This window comes from Rhinolophus hipposideros (assembly GCF_964194185.1).
Source record: "Rhinolophus hipposideros genome assembly, chromosome: 7".
NCBI classification, from domain to species: domain Eukaryota; kingdom Metazoa; phylum Chordata; class Mammalia; order Chiroptera; family Rhinolophidae; genus Rhinolophus; species Rhinolophus hipposideros.
This window is the reverse complement of record NC_138053.1, coordinates 53,033,748-53,057,444: the sequence shown is the minus strand read 5'-3', so window position 1 is coordinate 53,057,444 and position 23,697 is coordinate 53,033,748. Positions and strand designations below refer to the sequence as shown.

The 23,697-nt window shown below is 36.6% G+C and overlaps 1 protein-coding gene across 11 annotated transcripts in view; it reads right to left on the bottom strand.

The window, feature by feature from the left end:
• Window positions 1-23,697, bottom strand: part of GFM2 (GTP dependent ribosome recycling factor mitochondrial 2) — a 79,524-nt gene that overhangs the window by 55,371 nt on the left and 456 nt on the right. For 9 of the 11 annotated variants that reach the window (XR_013993625.1, XR_013993626.1, XR_013993627.1 and 6 more), the window contains exons 2-12: window positions 21,324-21,410; window positions 19,029-19,113; window positions 17,304-17,361; window positions 16,775-16,872; window positions 9,466-9,591; window positions 8,703-8,791; window positions 7,164-7,252; window positions 5,593-5,653; window positions 5,158-5,337; window positions 1,905-1,985; window positions 273-421 (exon numbers count right to left, since the gene is read on the bottom strand). Coding sequence is in view for 3 of the 11 variants with exons in the window: in XM_081053461.1 (XP_080909587.1) it covers window positions 273-421; window positions 1,905-1,985; window positions 5,158-5,337; window positions 5,593-5,653; window positions 7,164-7,252; window positions 8,703-8,791; window positions 9,466-9,591; window positions 16,775-16,872; window positions 17,304-17,361; window positions 19,029-19,113; window positions 21,324-21,386 (1,079 nt within the window). In the remaining 8 variants the exon portion in view is untranslated. Of the gene's footprint in view, window positions 1-272; window positions 422-1,904; window positions 1,986-5,157; window positions 5,338-5,592; window positions 5,654-7,163; window positions 7,253-8,702; window positions 8,792-9,465; window positions 9,592-16,774; window positions 16,873-17,303; window positions 17,362-19,028; window positions 19,114-20,525; window positions 20,647-21,323; window positions 21,411-23,697 lie in introns of all 11 variants that reach the window. The other 2 variants (XM_081053462.1, XM_081053463.1) reach the window with 2 other exon arrangements.

The window sequence follows — 23,697 nt, the reverse complement described above, 5'->3', positions numbered from 1 at the left end:
TTTTTTAAGATGGCAGGTCAACACATACTTTTAGACAGCAAAAAATCCATATTCTTAGCTCCATCTGTAAACACAGAAGGTTACAAGATATAATAACAAATGTCCCTTTCAAGTAAAAATTACTATGGCTCTATATTATATTATTTTCAATGATATTCTTCCCCGATATTATTCAAAAAATGGTGATTCAACTACTCTTTGTGAAAAAGACCTATCTGCCTACCTGTTTTTTCAAGGCTGTAAGATTATAATAAAGAAACTTGCACACTTACAGAAATTCATAGTTGCGCTCTTCAGGTGAAGGCAAGTACATAGTAACAGCGTCTAACAAGGGCTGGACCCCTTTGTTTTTCAGGGCACTTCCACAGAGCACAGGCACTGCTGTCTGAGCCAGTGTTACCCTGTGTATTGCAGTCTGTAGCTACAAAGCAGAGATATAAGTAAGTATTTTATGTGACCATTTTATGGTCACGTATATAGTATACTGGTCTCAACCAAAATAGCTCACAATTAGATGCCTTTCCTAACCAACCATGTAAAACGGCACTCCTCATACACTTCCATCATTCTTTCTTGTTTTTCTTTATAACATTAATCACTACCTGGTATATTAGATATATATTTATTAGTTTATTGTCTGTCTCCCCATTCACTAGAATGTAAAATCCATATGAGCATTATAGTGAAGTCCAATGAAAACACAGGTAAATCCCCAGAAACTAGAAAAGTGCTTAAAATAAAGTAGGCACTTAAAAATATTTCTTGGATAAATGACTTAATATTCTTGCAATTTAACCTTGATAATCTAATAAATAAACTGATCACAAATTAAAAATATAAATATGCGTTATAATTTGTTCAAATGAATTAGCTCCATATTAAACAAAACCCAAAAGAAATTGAGAAAGTAGAAAAAAAAAATTTTAAAAGACCTCAGAAACCAAGAAAAGCTTGGGTGTGCTTACAAGCTACTGACCAGAGAAATGGTGGGTCAATTCTACTTTAGATTGTAAGCTCTTCGAAAACAGAAATCACGTATGTGACTATAGGGCATAATAAACATCACACTTAAGCATCCAAATACTAAATAATAAAAAATTTCAAGATTACAGCATTTCACCCAATAGAAAAAAATTATTTTTTCCACCCCAATAACTTCAAATGGCTCAAAATTAATCTATAGATTGCATGTTTTTCTTTAATTCTTTTGGGGAAAACTAAGAGAATTTGTTGGGCTCATTTTGGACAACACTACACATATTACCACTTAAAAACACTTTCCTTGGTAATTCTTATGTTTCATAAAGGAAAATACAGAATAAGTTTGCCAAATTCATGGGGGAAGTTCCTTGGCAGAAAAAAAACCAGAAATGCCCTGAAGAAATCTGTCATAATTCAATTACTATCAGTTATTTTACTCACCTAGTCTCTGGTTCAGTGTATTTCAAAAGAAAACAAAGGAAGATTTGTAATGAGTTCCCACTAAAAATTAAAATGGATTTGGGAAAAACTTCCTGAGTAAAATGATCATTGTAGTAGGCTAAAATACCAGTAAATTTTAAATACAAAATTTTTACCTGTGATTTCCCTAAAAATACTTAGAGAGATGGTCACAATGAAGGGAAAAGGCTGAGAATGAACAATTAACTTCTTCTGACTCAATACAAGTAAAAAAGATTCCATTTCTAATTTTATAAAGCATCTCTGAAAATATACTGCCATTATCGAAGTTCCTGTATTAATAGTGACTTTATCTTAATGTTCTCCCAATTTTTGTTTAGGCCAACATTTTCTAACGATATGCACAGTTGGAAAAAAAAACAACACAAAACACAGAGAGAGACAGAAAGCAAACCACATCCAATTAGTAAAACTTGACAAAGTAAATGAATAATAAAATTTACCTTTTCAGCTGGGAGCAAATCAAAATTTTCACTAAATTCTCCTAAAACCAACTCAGCAAATTCATCATCCAAATCTGCAACCTATAAAGAAAGGCTTTTGTTCCACAGCTTGCATTTGTTGTTGCAACTATTAAGTCTAAATATCATAAATATACAATAACCAACTATTCCAAGACAGATACGTGATCTAAGTTATCCAGGCCAAAGACCTCTTCCTATCTTCTAAAAAGGAGACAGATTTTTTTTCAAAGGAAAAGAGATTGAAAATTGAAGATATGCTATTATGAGTTTCTAAATTCATGGAAAGCCTGAGTCAGATAAAGCATCTCAGTGACGTGCTCTCTATTCAAGAGTGCTCAAAAAAAACCAAAATAAAATACACATTTTATAGCCAGTGATAACATATACAATGGACTGCTGTTTTCAGATAAAATTGGGGGTCTTAGTTCATTAAAAAGTTTCATCTGGTACTCCTCTAATATTCTGAATGTTCACAAGATCTCCTAAGGCAGTCAAACTAAAAAAAACTAATCTTATTGTAATTAATATTGCACAAGAGAATAAATTTAAGTTGGGAGTCAGACATCATTTCAAAATAAAAATGAAAATTATCTAATTCATGTTCTTTTCATAATCACCTGCCATTATGAAATAGAAGAATTCAGCTGACAAGAAAATTAATGAAATAGTTTCAAAAGTTTATAACAGTACAGAGGAGCAAAACTTTGAAACTTGGGTGAGAAAAACACATATTTAACAGTTAACTACAGAAGAAATGTACTGAACCATCCTCCTGAAAAAGCTGGAGTCAAACTTCTGGAAATGACAAAACTACTCACTTATTCAAAATCTTTGGTTAAGTTATGTCACCACCCCTCTTTTCCTCGATTACTCATGGAGATAATACTAGTAACTACCTCATGGGACTATCATGAAGATTAAATAACCAATTCAAATTATGCTTTCAGAACATACAGTAAGTATACAATAAGTATTATTTTTTTCACTGTTCACTTTTAGAACACAGAAAGTTGATTCCTGTCCACACGAATCTTATTCTCCCATTTAAAAAATTAATTGTGGTATAGTATAACATAAATATAATAAAATTTACCATCTTAATAATTTCTAAGTGAACAGTTCAGTACTGTTAAGTATATGCACACTGTTGTAAAACTAATCTCCAGAACTTTTCCATCTCACAAAACTAAAACTCTATACCCATAAGACAACTTTCTCATTCTCCCCTTCCCCTAGCCCCTGGCAACTATCATTCTATTTCCTGTCTCTATGAATTTGACTACTCTAGATTCCTCACATAAGTGGAAGCATACAGTATTTGTCTTTTTGTGAGTGGCTTATTTTAATTAGCATAATGTCCTCAAGGTTCATTCATACTGTAGCATGTGTCAGAATTTCCTTCCTTTTTAAGGCTGAATAATATTCGTGTGTGTGAACATACCACATTTTGTTTGTTCTTTCATCTGTTGATGAACACTGTCCAACTTTTGGCTGTTATGAATAATGCTGCTATGAATAAGGATATGCAAATCTCTGGGAAATACTGCTTTCAATTCTTTTGGATAGATACCCAGAAGAGCAACTGCTAGATCATAGGGTAATTCTATTTTCAATTTTCTGAGGAACTACCCTACTGTTTTCCATAGTGGCTGCACGATTTTCTTTCCCACCAACAGTGCAATTTCTCCACATCCTTGCCAACACTTATTTTCTGTTTGTTTTTGTTTTGTTTTATTGATAGCTATCATCCTAACAGGTGTGATGTATGTATTTATTGGAATGAGCACTTTATTATTATATACTGATAGCATAGAATGAAAATAAAGTTTGAGACTATCAGGTCCTAGAACAATATGAGATATATATTCAAGTTTATGTTGGCTCTTCAACTTGATTACAAAATCCTTCTTAGGTTTATTCTGATAGCTCTTTTGTATAAAACAAAACAATAAAAACTCAAAGGAGAACTAATTCTGTACCCAATTATTGATTAATATCAATTCCACTTTTATTCTTCTTATGTGCCCTCCCTTGCCAAATTAGAAAAGCAGTATAGCAAAATGCATAAGAGCTCTAGCTCTCTCTAAACTGAGACAGACCTGAGGTCTGCTATTTATTAGCTGTATGACAATTTATTTAAGCATTCTGAGGCTCTGTTTCCTCACCATTAAAATAAGAATACAGGTTGTTGTGAGGATTAAATAACATACATAAAGCACGTAAGCTAATCATCATAGCAGGTCCTCGATAACTATTATCCATTAATAAAAATAACAATTATGATTATGTTAATGATGGTTTATAATTACTATGTATTATAATGGAAAATAATTACTTCAAAAATAACTTCATACAAAAGATGAATGAAAAAAATTATAAGAGGATCTATTTTGACCAGTTTAATTTAGAAGTGAAAAATCAAAGGGTTCAGACTCAAATGTTCTTCTCACCATAAAATTCACGGAGTTTAAGGTATGTTTCACTCTGGTGAAACATAGTATATTGTTCTATATACTAACAATATCATATAAATATTAACAATCTTACTATTTTCTACTAAAATTTTGAGGCTAGATGAGGTCCAGAATTATATTAACTGAAAAATTGATGGTTTTAAAATTTAATAAATAATTTGACATCTGATAAAGATGGACATACAGTTTGACCCAGCAATTCCACTCCTAGGTTTAACCCTAAACAAATTTTTGTCTATGATCACAAGGAGATACATACAAAGATATTCATAGCAACACTGTTTGTAATAGCAAAAAAAACAAAAAACACAAAAGGTAACAACCTCAAAGTTCATCCACAGGAAAACAGACAATAAATTGTGGTATAATCATATATTGGAACACTATACAAGACTGAAAATGAATGAAGTATAACCACATAACATGGATGACTCTCCCACATAATGATGAATGGTGTAATAAAGTACAAACAGTATCATTCCATTTATGTAAAGTTCAAAAACATGAAAAACTAAGTTCTTTAAGGATATATACATTTGTAAACTGTTAGTGGAAGGGAGAGAGATATGAACAGGAAGTGGCACAGAGATTCAAGAGTATTACTAATATTCTCTTAGTTGGGTGGTGCATACACTGGTGTTCATTTTGTTATTCGTATACTTTACATATTCCATATGTAATTTTATATTAAATTTTATAACAAAAATATTTTAAAAGTTTCTAAATACTTATATAATTTTAAACTCAAAGTATTTTACTTGTTCAATTAAGGCATTCCTTGCTTCAGTTGTCTCCTTCAGCAATTTAGGATCACTCATTTCCAAGAGAGGTTTTCTTTCAAAGTCTTTTCCATCATCTGAATTGAGGTTCCAAAGAAGTTTTTCTTTACTTACTACATCCACCACTCCTTTGAAAGTCTTGGCTTCACCAATTGGTAACTATAATGCAGAGTGAGATTAACATTATTAAATAATCAATTAGAATGGCATTGGTGAGAAATCTTATCTTTCTCCATTTTCTCCTAAATATCTATTATTATTACCATAACCTTACCTATTTTTATTTACATCCCAACTTCTTCCAAAAAGGATCTAAGATAGCTTCAGAAATGTGTATGTCACAATAAAATAAATATATGAGGAAACTGAAAAGGAGCTGTTGCTATTTAATCAACCAAATATTAATCAACCAACCTGTAAAAGCAAAGGCTTTGCCTTCAATTTTTGTCTGATGCTTTCAACTGCATAGTTAAAACTGTAGAAAACAAAATACACAGTAGTTTAAAATGTTAAGATTTTTAAAACAGGTTTAAGAATGTTCTCTAAAATTACAACCCTTTTTATTGTTCCTAATGTTCACCATTTAACAGTCTTCCATAGGACAATACCATAAACTTTTAGTGTCAATTTCAAATAACAGTGACTGAGTATCTCCCATAATCCTGCCACACGGGTATTTAGGGTATTATTATTGTTAGCATCACGTTAACTGAAGTTTGAGGTTAAGGTTACATGAACTGATCAAGATCAAAGATAATAAATTGTCATTAGGATTCTAATGCAAGGTTTGTGATGACAAGTCAAGGATTCTTCTAATAACTGCATTTGCCATCATACATGGCTATCACACATCAGCTTTCTTCCAAGAGCCAGCCTAGTTTTTATACTTTTATCTCAGGTATTCGTAATACCATCTGCTACACTGCATTACTGTGCTAACACTGGGGCTGGCTACCGATGGCTCATATATCATCTTTGGTACATGCGCTGACTTATACATACGAGTACATGCAAATCTTTGTGGTCCCAATGTCTTTGAGAACCAGCCTAGCATCTGGTCACCTCCCTCCCCATCACCATAGGTGCCATAAGTCAGTAAAAGTAGTACTTCCGTCTACCTCAAGGATCTCCAAACAGAAAAAGGTCAGAACTTGAACCTCACACATTTTGAAGGTTGTGCTTTTACTCACCAACACAAAAGTCCTTAAACCCACAGCCTTAGAATTACTGTAGTTACATAAACACAAAGCATATTGTGTGGTTTGGGGGGAGAAATACTTTGTTTTGTTTTTGCCACTCACACCACAGACCAGGATCTATCACATTTCCCCAGAATCTATTATATTCTTGATTCTCTCCCTTTACATTTTCTCCAAATCCTTCATATATTTTTGATTCCCTGAATTATCCTCTCAGCATAACATATCCACTGTGGATGACCACTCTAAGTCTCTGAGCACTACCACATTTCAGCATTAACTCTTTTGTCCTAAATGGAGGTCTTAAAACATCTACGTTCTCCTCTTCTAGTTCCCTTTAATAGACTGCATGTTATCCAGCAGCTACAGAAAACCAGGGGACATTGCTCTCTGAGGCAGCTAGAGGAAATAAGTCTGTAACCTCTACCTTTCACAATGGCAGGGAGCACTGCAACCTTCAGCAGTACGCATAGGGACTAGACCATACAGCTCTAACTAGAACCAGTGAAATCAGCAAGACATCACTCTGGCAGCATCCTACAAAATAGCATACAGCTTCTCTACATTAAAATCAGGATGATTCGCCATCTATCAGCTCTCTTTTTATCCCACGTTAGTACTTAACCTATGAATTAGCTACTTTCAATTTTTTAAATGGGATTGAATAGAGATTTCATTGACTATTTAGTCTATAGAGAATAGCTGTTTCTAAATTTAAGTTATAGTCCATTAAAAGCTCAAATTGTATTCTTACTTTGATAAGCCAACGAAACACACTTTAAATACCTTGCTCCAGTTTTGTCCATTTTGTTTAAAAAACAGATTCGAGGTATCTTGTGTTTATCAGCTTGCCTCCATACTGTGAGAGTTTGTGCCTAAAGCAAAGAACACATGTTGGACAAAAATAGCTATTTTACGAAACATGGAATAAGGAGATCTAAGAATCTATCGTAACATGGAATTAGGCCCTATTCTAGCACACAATTAGTGCCACTACACTTAAACTTCTAAAGTCACTCTTGGCTTTCAGGTTAACACAGCAAAGAACATAACCAAGTGTGATGAAAAGTGAGACTACTACTTTGGGTGAATTAGGTTGCCCCACACAGAGAATTAACACCTGGGAGGTACTGAGTCATGGAAAGAGGACTTAACCAAGAATCAGAAGACCTAATTTTTGTTTGGCGTCAGCTTACCTAGTACATGTCACACAACAGTGAACTTGTTAGTTTTCTGATCTGTGAAATACAGACGTTTGCCTTAATTAATTCAAATAGTTGTGATGTAAAAAGAACAAATAGAAGTATACTATAAAAATGCTATTGTGATAAAAAAACAAGTATTTTTATTGAGACTGCTTGAATGTTCATGTAAACTGAAGAGGGTTTAAAGAGTGAAAAAAGACACAAATATCTGTATTTATAAATTGCAGTTGTCATATATTCTTAATTTTAGCCATTCTTGTGGGTGTGAAATGGTCTTTGTAATTTTAATTTGCATTGCCCTTTTAACTAATGAGGACAGAAATTTTTTCATGGACTTATTGGCCATTCACATATCTTCTTCAATGAGTATCCATTCAAGTCCTTTGTCCATTTTTAATTGGGTTGTTAGTTTTTATTATTGATTTTTAGTTCTTCATATATTCTAGATACAAGTCTTTGGTCATACACATGTATTGTGAGAATTTTAGCACATACTTCCTAAGACAGCAATATTCTCCTACATAATCAATAGTGTTACTGCATTCTGGAATTTAATATTCATGTAATATTTTATCTCACATTACAAATTTTCTCATAGGTTATGGCTTACCTTTTCTTTTTTTTAGTTCTTAATAAGAAAACGTAATTTTGGTAAGGTGCAATGAATCAAATTGTTTTCTTTTATGACTTATGCTTCTTGTGTCCTCTCTAAAAAAATGTTCTACCTACCCCCCTTCAGGTCACCCTATGGATACACTGGTGATTGCTATTTCTGTGACTTTTGTGTCTTTTGTCTCTGACTCAGGAGTCGTGTATCCTCTCCAAGAATCCATAAAACTCTGGCAGACTAACTTGTTAGCTTGAAAATAACGTAGAATCTCAGTACCTTCATAGTTCAACACTACCATATTTTGTATGGAAAAACAAACATACTTTTCTTTTACTATGAAATATCTGAGATCACATCTCAATATCAAATTCCAACTTCCTTTCATCATAATTTGATTTATATGTGCTTACCCAATAAAGGGTTATAGTAAACTAAATCTGATATATTCTACTTTTTAAAAAATCAGGCTGTTTTGTCTTTATTTTACTTTGGCAATATTTGTTGTTTTACCTCTACACCAGCAGAGGCATCAAATACAGCCACTGCACCATCCAACACTCTTAGGCAGCGCTCAACCTCCAAGGTAAAATCCACATGACCTAACAAAAAGATGAAAAATATAACACTTAAAATCTTAAAAAAAAAAAAAAGAAAAGTGTGACCCAGCAATCCCACTTTTGAGGATGTATCCAAAAGAATTGAAAGGAGGAAAAAAGAGATATTCGTATACCTATGTTCATACCAAAACTATTCACAATAACCAAGACGTGGAATCAACCCAAATGTGCATTGATGGATGAATGGTATCTGCAAAATTTAGTGTATACACAAAATGTGTTGTATATGTACAATGGAATACTATGCAGCCTTATAAAGGAAATACTGTCACATGCTACAGCATGGATGAACACTGAAGGACTTTATGCTAAGTGACATAAACCAGTCACAAAACAACAAATATTGTGTGAATTCTATTTATATGAGGTATCTAAAGTAGTCAATCCCACAGGTACAGAGAGTAGTATGGCGGTCACCAGGGGTGGGAGATGGAGGCAAAGAAGAGTAGTTGTTTAATGGGTATAGAATTTCAGTTCTACAAGATGAAAAAGTTCTAGAGATCTGTTTCAAAACAGTCTCAATATGTTTAACACTACTTAACTGTACTCTTAAAAATAGTTAAGATGGTAAATCTTATGATACATGTTTTTCACCACAATTAAAACAAAAACCTCAACTGATGCAGCATCTCGGCATTACTGGAACAGCACCATACCTGGCGTATCAATGAGATTGACTCTATACCCCTTCCAGTCAAACGTAACAGCAGCTGATTGAATCGTAATGCCTCTTTCTCGCTCTTGAGCCATAAAATCTGTCACTGTGTCTCCATCATCAACATCTAACCAGGAAAAAGATGACACAGTTAGGCTTAATCGCAAGTGCACTTTCTTAGTATGTGATATCTACCTGACAATTTAATTTTCTTTAAGAAAAATCATTCATAAAATATTTGGTTTAATATTCAGAGCCCTCGATCTTTCTCTAAATAAATCCTTGTTCTAGAAAAAGCTTTTTTCAGAAAGATTAATTTATCTATAAAATTTTTTTTTCAGAAAGATTAATTTATCTATAAAAATAATTTTCCTGTTAACAACTAAGATTAAAATCTGTTTAAATATTTTAATTTTACTGAACCATATACTTCTTTCATTTTGTTCCTTGTTTAACTTTCATTATCCTTCTATCTGACGTTCCTCAGGCCTGATCTCCACAGAAGGCAAAGTAGTACAATGAAAGAGGACAGACAGACCTAGATTTAAATCCCAACTTTACCACTTACTACTCTATAATTCTGAGCAAGTTACTTAACCCAGTTTGTAAAATGTGGCTAATAAAGCCAAACTTGCCAGGTTATCTTAGACTGAAACAAGACTATATATATTGGTAGCTGTATGGAACATGGTAGAGACAAATTCCTCCCAAGTTACATTATCCTTTACAAACCCTTTTCATCACTAAATTTTCAAAAATAAGGACGGAGGTATTTATTTGTACAAATGCAAATAAAGTCTTGGTAGAATTTCTACAGCATAAAGGCCTGGATACAGTTCATTGTCACTACCGAAAAGTCAGTGAAATTAATCTGCAGTAACATTCTTTAACTATGCATTTCATTCTAATTAAATGTATACAGTAAAAGAAATGAAAAAGAGGACTTCTAGTCAAGATGGCGCCGTAGTTCAACGCTGTGCATACTCCCCCTCACACTCACATCAAAATTACAACTACATTATAGAACAACCATCACTGAGAAGTCCCATAACTAAGGATATAAAGAAGCAGCCATGTAGAGACTGGCAGGAGGCGCAGAGATGTGGAACAGGCAGATCCCACACCCACCGTGTGGCCATTAAGAATGAAGAGGGATGTGATGGCTGCAGAGGTCTCCCCTCAGGAGCGAGGGCTCCCAGCCTTACACTGGGCTCCTTAGACCAGGGCTCCAGTGCCGATAAGAGAAATCCCCATAACTTCTAGCTGTGAAAGCAGCGGGGATTACGTCCGAGTGAGAGAGAGAGAGAGGAATGCGGGAGACACCTCTCACTGTCCTCTGGAGGAGCCTACTCCCAGACTCACTCACTCTGGGCTCCAGCGCAAGACAGCAGCTCGAAAAGCACCAAGGACACACAGGGAGGAACTAAATCAACTAGCTTCTGGGGTGGCAGGGGTAGAGCTGAAGGGGAAGAAGTCAGGACAGCTCTCTCTGGAGACAGAAGTGCTGGTAGGTGCCACTGATCCTTTGCTGAGCCCTCTCCCCACCCAAGTGGTCTGGGATAGGTGGGCATCAAATCTGTGCTCTCCATTAATCTGGCTAACACCGTTTTCCCTGACATGGTGATTCCAAGACCCTGTCCCACCCAACTCACGCACCCAGCCAAACCTCTTCCAGAGGCTTTTCTACACAAGTGGCCTGCTTCAGCTTGAGCTGTGAACTTTCCTAAAATCTCCTGAAGGGCCACAATCTCTGAATAAGCAGCAGCTGGCCTCAGTGTACCCTGTATCGCTTGCTTAGCGGCTCCAAGTCTGGCACAAATAGTGACTGGTCTCAACTTGCATTGTAACTCCCATCAGGTGGTCCCAAGCCTGGCATAAGCAGTGGACAGTCTTGCTTTGGAATGCAGCTTCAACTACATGGCCACGGGCCCAGCACAAGTGTCACCTGGCCTCAGCTCATATCATGTTGCCCACTAAAGAGTCCCAAGTCCGGACTTGTGGCAGACAGCATAAGTGTGCAGCATAGGCTCTCCAAAACTCCTCTAAGCCCAGCACAAGCAGCAACCAACAGCAAATCACTTTGTAGCTCCTACCAGGCAGCCCCAACGGGGGCACAAGCTGCAGCTGACCTTGTCTTATACCAGAGCCCCTCTCAAGAGTTTTAAGAACCAACACATCTGGTGGCCAGCTTCAGATCACACTGTAGTACCAACAAACCAGCTCCACAAATGACATACCCAAAGAGTGGACTGAGTTGGCACAGAGCCCCGCTAAAGCTACTCCTGCTCTTTGGGGTCAAAACCCACACAACAGCTCATCAACTCTAATCACGGCCATCCCTCACAGCCAGTCAGTGTGAAGATCAATCCCAACCACTGATGTGCCAACAGCAATCAAAGCTCAAGTACAACAGGAGGGCACACACAACCCACACAAGGGACACACCTGGAGCATGTGGCTCAGGTGACCAGGGAGACTGTGCCACTGGGACACACAGGACACCTACAAAATAAGGCCACTGCCAAGACTGGGAAACATAGCAGATTTACCTAATACGTAGACATAAACACACTGAGTCGGCCAAAATAGAGAGACAAAGAAACATGTCCCAAATGAAAAAAACAGGACAAAGCTCCAGAAAAAGAACTAAATGAAATGGAGACAAGCAATCTACCAGACAGAGTTCAAAACATGGTTATAAGGATGCTCAATGAACTTAAGGGAAGAATAGATGAACTCAGTGAGAACTTCAACAGGCAGAAAACAAACAAACAAACAAAGTCAGAAATGAAGACTATAACAAAAAATACATTACAGAGTATCAATAGATTAGATGAAGCAAAGGATCGAATCAGTGATCTGGAAGACAAGACAGTGGAAAACAACCAACTGAAACAGCAAAAATTAAAAAGGATTTTAAAAAATGAAGATAGTTTAACAGGCCTCTGGGATGACATCAAGCGCACCAACATTCACATCATAGGGGTACCAGAGGAGAAGAGAGAGCAAGGAACTGAAAACCTATTTGAAGAAATAATGGAAAACTTCCCTAACCTGGTGAAGGAAATAGACATACAAGCCCAAGAAGTGCAGTCCCAAACAAAATTAACCCAAAGAGGCTCACACTAAGACATATAATTAAAATACTAAAGATGAAAGACAAAGAATCTTAAAAGTAGCAAGAGAAAAGCAGTTAGTTACCTACAAGGGAGCTCCCATAAGAGTGTCAGCTGATTTCTCAACAGAAACTTTGCAGGCCAGAAGGGGTTGACATGAAATATTCAAAGTGATGCCAAGATTACCCAGCAAAGTTATGACTTAGAATCAAAGGACAGATAAAGTATTTCCCAGAAAAGAAAAAGCTAAAGGAATTCATCATCACTAAACCAGTATTGCAAGAAACGTTAAAGGGACTTCCATAAGAAGAAAAAAAATCACATCTATGAATTCGCATAAGAGAAGTGATGTCAGCAGTACGGCATCATGAGAAAACCTCCAGGTCTCTCCCCTTAAAGTTACAAGTTGGACAGTTATAATTCAACAAAGAATTCCCTTCAGAACACATAAACACGTCTGAAAGATCCACACATTGAGACCTCTGAAGGTTGGCTGATTGGAGTGAACAGGGGAGATGAGATGTGGAAGGACAGAGACTGAAACTGCAGATGCAGGGTAACTCTAGCTGCAGCCTCAGGGGACGGATAGCAGTGAAGGGTTGGGGTGCAGCCCGCATTGGGCAGATCTAAGGGGCAGAGATGACAACTGGGCCTGGCGGCCAGTACATATTGAGGCTGAGGTCAGGGGCAGGGAAGCGGTGTAAAAGGTGGCAGCATTCCACAAACCGCCATCACAGGGCAAAGAGATCGGCAAATACAGGAACCTGCTACCACCATCCTCCTGTGGCCCGCCCAGCAATAAAATCCTCATTCAATAGATCGCGAAAGCCCAAACAACTTTTCAGCCTAAGTGGTCTGTACGCATTGCGACTGAACCCACTAGAAAAAACAGGGCCACAGATGTGTGAACCCACCTCTCCTAGTTCACCCCTCCTCCACCCATTGCAGGGGTGTGGCTGGCAGCCTCTAGCTGCAGGGAGGCAGCATGGAGAACACATAGGCCAGAAGACCCACAGACCGAATCAAAGAAATGCAAATTAAAACCACACCTGTCAGAATGGCTATCATCAATAAATCAATAAACAACAAGTGTTGGCGAGGATGTGGAGAAAAGGGAATCCTTGTGCACAATTGGTGCGAATGTAAATTGGTGCAACTTCTACGGAAAACAGTACGGAAGTTCCTCAAAAAAACAAAAATAGAACAATCATACCAAAAATAGAACTATCACACGACCCAGTAATTCCACTTTTGGGTATTTATCCAAAGAAACCCAAAACACTAATTTGCTAGATGGATGAAGACGTGGTGTATACACACACACACACACACACACACACACACACACACACACACAATGGAATATTACTCAGTCATAAAAAAGAACGAAATCTTACCATTTGCAACAACATGAATGGACCTAGAGGGTATTATGCTAAGTGAAATAAGTCAGAGAAAGACAAACAGCATATGATTTCACTTATATGTGGAATCTAAATAACAAAATAAAAAATAAAGCAACAAACTCACAGATACAGAGATGGTTGCCAGATGGGAAGGGGTGGTAGGGGAATGGGTGAAAAGGTGAAGGGATTAAGAAGTACAAATTGCCAGTTATAAAAATAGTCATGGGGATGTAAAGTACACCATAGGGAATATAGTCAATAATACTATACTATGTATGTGTCAAATGGGTACTAGACCTATCTGGGCAATCATTTCCTAAATTACATAAATGTCTAATCTGTAGTACACCTGAAACTAATATAATGTTGCATGTCAAACTAATTGAAAAACAAAATGTTTTTATAAAGAAATGAAAAAGAGCTGATCTTTACTATTCAAAATTCAAGAACAGAAGTTATCATGGCATTATACTACCACTACTCATGTCAGCATTAAACCTCTAAAATGCTAGCTAGTTTCTCCATAACATGTTTGTGTGTGTGCATATGTATACATAAATATACATACACTTAATGCAACAGAGGGGGAAATAGCAAGCAAAATGTATCTGTCAGCAACTCCAAATATCTATATGTTAAAGAATTATATTAGTGTTGCTAGTTATTCACACATAATTAACCAAGAAAACAAACATCATCAAGGAGACAAAGAACAAATAACTAACCGAAAGATCTAAATGAGGCAGTAAGTTTTTAAAACACACAATAACAAGATTTTTAACAATAAAACCTTTATTTCCTATTCTCTCTTTATGATTACTCACATGACTAACAAAATCAACACAGGAAAAGTTATGCCTCAATTTGGATAGTTTCTAGTGGCCTGAACCAGAAAAGAACTTCAAAAGATAATCTTATATATACATATAACGGAATTATTATTCAGCCTTAAAAAAGAAAATTCTGGTACACACCACAATATGGATGAACCTTGAGGACATTACTTTAAATGTTAAATAAGCCAGTCACAAAAAGACAGGTATATACTATTCTACTTATATGAGGTACCTAGAGTAGCCCAATTCATAGAAAGGGAAAATCGAATGGTGGTTACCAAGGGCTAGGAGCTTGGTGGAGGGCTAGGAGCTTGGTGGAGGGAGAAATGGAAAGTTTAATGGGTACAGAGCCTGAGTTTTGCAAAATATTCTGAAGACTGGTTGCAAACTGTGTGAATATATTGACACTACTGAATTGTAGTTAAAAATGATTAAGACGGTAAATTTTGTTATGTGCTTTTTACCAAAATTTTTAAAAAAGAACTCAAAAGTTGCCTGGACCCACCTCATTCTGGGTCCTGGCTTCAGAGACACAAACTGGGGATGTGAGGGAGGGGTTCTTATCAGATCTGTGACACGATACAGGAAGCTTAACAATGCTCCATGTTTTGCCGTCTGTTACATCCCCATATACATAGCAGTATTTCTATGAGAAAGTCATGTGCTTGACATTTGGGAACCTATCATCCTGAAGATTATACTCCTAGGAGGAAAAGAACACCCAGGATTAGAATCTTCATTTGAAATGCACTCTATTGAGAACCAGTCCAAGGATCCAGAGAAATGGTTTTCAATCAGTGCATTCCAAAATCACTGTGGAACTTTGGAAAAAGATATTCATTTCCACTTCTGCTATTATGGACCTGGTCACCTCAGCTTTACATTTTGAAACCAATTGTTTTACTAGAGATAAAGAACAGCACTTCATAATGACAAAAGTATTGATTCATTAGAGAAACGTAACAATCAAATGTGTATGAGTCAGAGTTTCAAAATATATGACACCATCAAAGTGTCATATCAGACTTGCTAAACATCCAGGCCGTACCACACACTTGCTAAGTCTTCACTTCCAGAGTGGAGAAAAGGCATGGTTATTTAAAAACAGAACAACAACCAAAGCAGCTACATGGGGTTTCAAATCTGAATGCCTGGTAAAGAACCACAGTTTTTCACGTTAGAAAAAAATAAATTCAAAACAGATATACTACTACCACTGTTGGTTAAGGATTAATGAAATCCTTTTTTGATTAATGAAATCCAAATTCTCTGCATGAGAATTTGACCTCTGGTTAACTTTTTGGTTCTTTTCTTCTAGAAACCAGAAAATAGACGTATGCCAACTATGTCACTATGCAACATATCTATGGAAAAAATTAATTTGATTGGTAAGCTATATCCGAATTGGGAAGAACTATAAATGAATTAGAAACACCTGATGGAGATGCACAGCTTTAGGCTTCCCTGAGAAGGGTATAGCATGTCCCTTGTGGGAAACCTGGCAGACAGCCCACAGAGCCGTAACAAGATATTCATTTCTAGAAGGGATGGATCTTCTAAGCCAGGGGGCTCCTGTGAATCTTGTTACTGTGCAATTCAGCTATCACTTCGAGCTAGTCAAAAAGATAGCTCCTAAATAGCATGTGGGCTATTATATAAGAACTCTTACAAGAAGAAACACCTATTGCTGGTCTGCTGGTAAGCTATGGTTCTTGACCTATAGCCTAAGTAGACCAGTGCCACTGTGGCCCAAGTCTTATGAGCCTGAGTGTTTAGTTGAACCTAGGAAGACCCTTTGGTGGGTACTGCAACTACCTTCTCTTTATGTTGCGATTTAGACATCAGTTGCTCCATGCCATAACCAAGATCTCTAGATTGACTTCTTAATCAAAATACTTTCCAATGATGATTTTGCTAACCGGGAGGTGGGGGAAAGAAGAATCCATTCTAACCTCCCAGTGATCTTGTGTATCCAGAATAGTACAATATTCTTTCTGTGGTAGTAGTTTTGCCTGCATCAATATGAGCCATAATCCCAATATTACGGATTCTGTTCAAAAGAGGGGGGGAAAAAGACATGTATTATAAGGTGGACATTACTAACATTGTAAAACCCAAATTTCTATACTGTACAAATTTTGCTGTACAAAATTTATATAATGCTATGAAAACTAGAAAAATGGAACACATACCATTACATTACTCTGACAAAATAGGTAAGTAACAAGAGAGCTAACTACAGTCTTGTGAATATCTTATATTTATTTCTATTAAAAGTATGCTGTTACTACATTAAATTTTTTAGCATTTAATTTAGAAAATAGCTTTTAAGATACATACCAACATCTATTCCCAATTAGCTAGGGCAAAAAGTCACAGAAATTAGAGCATTCACTAACAATGCTGAATTACGCCCATGAGAGAAACCTGTAACTTTTCATGGCAGCCTATGGAAAAGACAATATCAATGACAGTACTTACTTAGCTATGGGAGGGTTGATGATGGAATGAAGGGATTTGATATCATTTCCTATTAAACCTAATGGAAACAGATTAAAATTAAACTGTTTAAGAAATGGTCCTTTAGTTTACAAGTGAAAGACATTAAAATAATTTTAAGCAATTCCAATTAAAGCTATTTTAAGCAATTCCAATTAATTGTAATTCCAATTAAAGTAAAACTCTCATTTACTTAAAATTTATTTTCCTGCAATCTTTAAAGAAAGGCTATGGATGACTATAAAACAAGGTAGTTTTAAAACATCAATTTCTAGATCACATCCTTAGAAAACTAGAGATTTATAGTGTGCTATAGCCAATGTCTGCTACATTCTACAATTCTGTTTATTAATCTACTTAATGGCTTTAATCTATGTGTTATAATAGAATTGTATAATTAGAATTAATGTTCATAACAATAACCTTAAGCACTAGATCTTGAACCAAAGGAAAATATAAAATGCACAGTCCCGTAAACCTGCGTTGGCAAGGCTTGAAGAGCTAAGAATGATCCTCCTATCAGCAGATAATGAATTTTTGTACAATTTGGAACCTACTTTCCTTCAGCAATCCCAAGGACACAATACTTTTAAAGACAGCCTAGGAAGTACCATTCAACAGAAGCTGTAATAATCTAATACTTCTAAAAGGCCATGTAGTATTTCTGGAATAAAAACTCCATAATGACTTACTCCATGCTTAGCATGTATTTTATCAGTAATAATGAAACAACAATGCAGTTACATTTATAAGCTACACCTTCCTGCTATTTAAACCAGTGCTCCCAAATTTCTATAGTAGATTAAGAAAAGCTCTATTATATTTTGAAAACCTCATGGAGGTTTGAAGATGGAAAGATAATCTGTACTGCTATAGATAAACCTGCATTTTCCTGTAATCCTGTAGCAAAATACAGAAACCTAGGTACACACAATACTGCACGCCATTAAATTCACATACCCTTAATGGTATGTGAATTTAATTTACACAATCAGTATATTTAGCCAATTTTCCAGCACATGACACAGATGGTAAAGAGAACAGCAAAAAAATGGAAATAGTTTCATTGAGTCTCCCATATGTCTGCTTACTTCAAACACAGAGGCTATTCAGAACTGGGAGTAGTAGTACCTCAGCCTTCTAACTTTTAAGTCATCTAACCTAAACTATCCCAGATGTATATAACCAAATTACTCTTAAGAACCTTCAAAATAAATTATTCTGGTAAACCTCTGACACAGCAAATACTTTTGTATGAAAACGAGAAATGGACTACATCATCAATATTTTACAGCAAGAGCACTCAACAAGAAACTCACCCACTAAACTTTTGAGCCAGCTACTAAAGCTGGCTCACCCACTAAACTTTTGAGCCAGCTACTAAAGCTGACTCAATCCTTTCCTTTGTTCAGCTCATTAGGATGGCCAGCAGATGAGGAGCGTAAGTCTACTGGTATTCCCTCCTGGGATCTATCAGAATACTCCCAACTCCTAATAATCTCAAAGAAATAGCCAAGAAGTAAAAAGGAGCCACTATTTGGTTGGAGACCCCTCCCTAATAAGGGAGATGCTTACAAATGAGACAGAGATGGGAAACTGAGGGAGCAGAGAGAAAGAAAGGGGAAAAGAGAGAGGGGAAAAGAGGAAAAAGGGAGAAGGAAGAAAGCAAACACACAGTTTAAGAAAATAAGACTCTAAAAGTATTACCTGGTAGGGAACTGTAATTTCTTCCAAGAGGCACATGTGGCTTTAATCTTTTTAAACTTGCTCTTATTTTAGAGTAATACATATTCTAGTGGAGAAAAAGAAACGACATTAATTTTTTCTTAGCATGACTTATGTCATGCAGGGTGTCAGATGGGGTCTCTGGTCCCGCTTCCCACATAAGAATGCAGAATACAGTGAGGCCAAAAAGGAACACCCACGGAGCCATAGATAGGGGAGTCATACCACTATATTCTCGCTGGCGGCTGGGTTGGAGACACAGAAAGCAGGAGCCACACTGTCCGCAACCCGCCATCCTAACTGCAATCCGTGCTTGCCAGCCACCGTCTTCTTGCTAGCTCCCATTTTTCTGCTAGTGTAGCCACAGCAGTTATAGTAGTGACCAATAGCTCACTGGTTACAGCTGACGGCCAACTAGCCACAGCTGATGGCCATCCAATCACAGTTGATGACCATTTACTACCTGAGCCAGCACCTTTCCACGTGAGGAAAGAGCTGGAAACTGCTCTCCTGACTCTGTCCCCACACTCCACCCCTACAGGGTCTCGCCTCACAATCTACGCAACAAGCATCTTCCGCAAGGGGCCCTGTGCGAGGAGCCTGGCTGTGTCCAGGATATTGCATTCACCTCCAGGCTCCTCGCACAGGGCCCTTCGCGGAAGATGCTTGTCGTAGATTGTGAGGCGAGACCCTGTAGGGGTGGAGTGTGGGGACAGAGCCAGGAGTACAGTTTCCAGGCTCTTGGCCTCACATAGAACGGTGCTGGCTCGGGTAGTAGATGGCTGTCAGCTGTGGTTAGTTGGCCATCAGCTGTAACCAGTTAGCCATTGGCCACTAATATAACTGCCGCAGCTGTGTTGGGAAGTGGAGTTGAGAGGGAGTTGAGGAGAGTCATCGGTCGGTTTGCAGAAAAGCGGACAGCAGGTCGCACGTCGTGTGAATCCAGCCTCTAGTGAGACTATAGTGGTATGACTCTCCTACCTATGGCTCCGTGGGTGTTCCTTTTCGGCCTAGCCACATCCTGCGTTCTTATATGGGGAGCAGGAGCAGAGACCCCACAGGCCGCCCCGCGTGACAACTTATTACAGTAGTTTTAACATCATAACTATGCTTTGTCAGAGAACAAAATATTTTGAATCTCCTTAAAGTAGTCCCATTGTTAACTCCAATTCTTTTAAAAAATGCCAACCCAAGTTATACTACAGGAAAAAAAAAGAATAAAATTAGTACTGGTTTGCTATTTTGAGCTGACCTTAGAGCTCGTTCTCCTAGACGATGGCATTAGCATCACAGGGAACTTGTTGGAAAGAAAAACTCTCAGGACCCACTCCAGACAAAAGAATCAGAGCCTCTAGGAATGGGGCCGAACAATCTGTGTTTCAACAAGCCCTCCAGATGATTCTGATAGCTACACTTTGAGAATGAAGATCCTTAAGTTTCCAGAGAGAGTCATAAAAGTTAAAAAGAGGTCTCTCTTACCCTGGATATTCTTTGGTTCTCCTCCACAGCTGCTAAGAGCTGGTAGGGGTCATGGACTCTAAAACCATCAGCTGTTTTCAGGATTTATAACAGTGGCTACACATTAGAATTACCTGGAAAGCTTTTTAAAAACATTTGCAGTGAGGGAAGAAGGGAGTGGCATTTTAAAAGTTCCCCAGGTATCTTCTCCAAATGTTCCCACAGAGTGTAAATATTCTACATACCCATTTATTCCTAGACCACTAAATACATACTTAATGGTTGACAATATATTTGGAATTGTTACCGTTAGTGTATGTAATGTTTTTGAGCTGCCACATCTGCCTTTTATGTTATCATGGAATGCATACCTGTGCCTTTTATATTATTTCTACATTAGTTACCAAGTTTCTGGCAATCAAACACTATTATCCTAAGAAACTGTTTCAAGAGTAGACTCAAAGCTATCAAAATCTCCCGTGCATAATGACCAATGTAAGACAGTATCTACCTGTTGTAGGTGTGTAGTCTGAAAGCATCACCAAAGAAAAGACTGAAGAAAAACTGTGTAATTCTTTGGGCCATTAATGATCTCAAAATGGAATATATAAATATTCTTCAAAATGCTGCACAAGTGATTTTAAAGTAGCAAAATAAATTTATAAACTAATGATACGGCATGCTTCTCCTTAGTTACCGGTTCTCCTATATTCCGTTAAGAAACTGCTGCAGATAAATATACTAGTATATACTATGCCTTTTGGGACGTAAAGAAACTGAAGTTGTTGAAGTACATTTAATTTTACAAGAAAAGCTTACATTAATGTGCAAACTGGACATTTTCTTGTGATTCACTGCAAATATCCTGAAGCTGGACAACATCTTGGCCCTCTAAACTGTTATTCTCTGAAAAAGAAACATACAAAATTATAAAACTCAGTTTAAATATTACATTTCAGTAAGACATATAAGAAAGGCCTATGTAATATATATATGGTAAAATGTATTACTTTTTAAAAGTAGAAACATTTTTAGCTATCAAAAACAAGACAACATTCAGAAAATGAAAATTCTGACTCAACCTGAAAAATATGGTTCTCAAGCTTAAGATGTCCCTTTTTATGAGACATAAAATTTTACATTAAAATTTATAATTTAATGTAAATGTATAGAATTAAGTATAGAAAGGTGGGCATCTACATGTTGGTTATTTCTCATTGGCAGTATAACCTCTTGGTTTATGTATATATTCTGATTTTTCTACCATAAATATGTAAAAATAAAATCATGTAAAAAAAATACAGAAGCAAGTCCTCTTTTATAATTATAGAAACTAAGCATCTTTCGTTTTAAATATTTACTAAATATTCACTATGTTTCAAGTACACTATCAAAGTTATAAGATATGCATTAAAGCATCTGATTGGACTTGGGGGAGACAAGTAAACAAATAAGGTTAAACCATTGTGCAGCATGTTATGTAAGAAGCCACATCAAAATTCATTCCTCCTAAATCTGCTTTTTTCTGTATCTTAAGACAGAAACATTCACTACCCATATTCATGAAGTCACCAAATCCTTTTGATATTATTTCCTAAATACATCTTGAATCCATTCGCTCTTCTTTACTTCTAATGCCGAAGTTCAAGATGTTTGCAAAATCATGCACGTTATATCTATTCTAAACTAGAACAATGGAGACTAACAGAATACTCACTGATATGGGTTGATTCCACGTTAAAACTAACCTTTAACCACTTGTCAAAACCTGGTATAGCATCTAAGATGGTCCACAATTTCCTGAAAAGATTATTAAAATAATCTTCCCTTTCCCAACCATATGTACATGTACATATGAGGCTGAATTTTCTTTATGCACCTCAAACAAAAATAAAAAATTATATAGTAACATAGTAGTAAATGAAGAAGCAGATGAGATGCCAGCTGTTTTCTATAAGCAGGTCATTAAAGAGACTTACAAAATTGTAAAGCAATGTAAAACATTTCTAATAAATTATTTTTGTTTTGGAAAATACAGGCATTTTTCACAAAACTATATTACATTAACAGTTAATGAATTTATTATTTTATAATGAATTACTAAAATATTTTAAAGTTTTAATTTCTAACATTTGAATATCAGTTATAACCCACATAAACAACACTCTGGAGTTCTGAATCATTTTTAAGAGTGTGATGGATTCCTATAGATCAAAACTTTTGAAAAATTTATTCCAATGCCATGTTTCTCAAAGTGAATGACAGTGATTATTTTAGGTAACAGACAAAAAAAAGTTTACTAAATATTAGAAAAGATAGCCGACAAAATGTGTAATTTTGCAGAAAATGTTGCTTAAGATGAAGTTAAATTTACATAAAACTGTTAATTAATTTATGGAAAATATTAAGTAAATAACGGCACAGGTGACATTCAGATGTGACCAGTCTTAGTATTCAAATCACTAAGGTGGGAAACACTGCTTTAATCCATTCTTTACACATATCAAATAAACCTCATCTAGTCACTTCCCTACTTAAAAACCTCTTTTAACATGACAAATCTGTCCCCAACTACCGTCACAGCTTTGTACTCTCCCATTCTCTACTCTACACTAGGGGGCTCTAGGCAAAATTCCCCCCCACACCACGCTCTGACACCTCACACCTTTGCGTGCAATGGTGCCACAGCCTGACAGCAATCCTAGAATCCCCAAAGCCCCGTACCTGGTAAATTTCTACTCTATCTTCAAGTCCCAGCTAGGAAGCCTTTCCTAATTTCCTTCTCTCTGTTTTTATAACACTTGGATCTTACACTTACTCCTGACAAACATACTACTTACAAGTTACCTCCACTACTGTGAGCGCCCCAAAAGGAGGACTCATTTACCAGCAGTCCCTAGCACAAAGCCTCAAACATTTTTTTTTTGACCTATAGTCATTTATGGCTAGGGTTTCCAGGCGGGAATTCCCGCCCGTTCTCAGGAATTTTTTTTTGCCTTCCCATTCCCGAATTGCGAGATATAAACTGTTTTCTGTTCTCCACCATGAACCATTTCCACAAAGTAACGGACGATACTACCAACCACCTGGGTTCAAGGAGCCGATTTTCCCGATTTCCTAAACAACTTTTCTCGGGATTCCGGAATGGAAAAGCGAAACAAATATTCCCGAGAAACCCTATTTATGGCCGGCC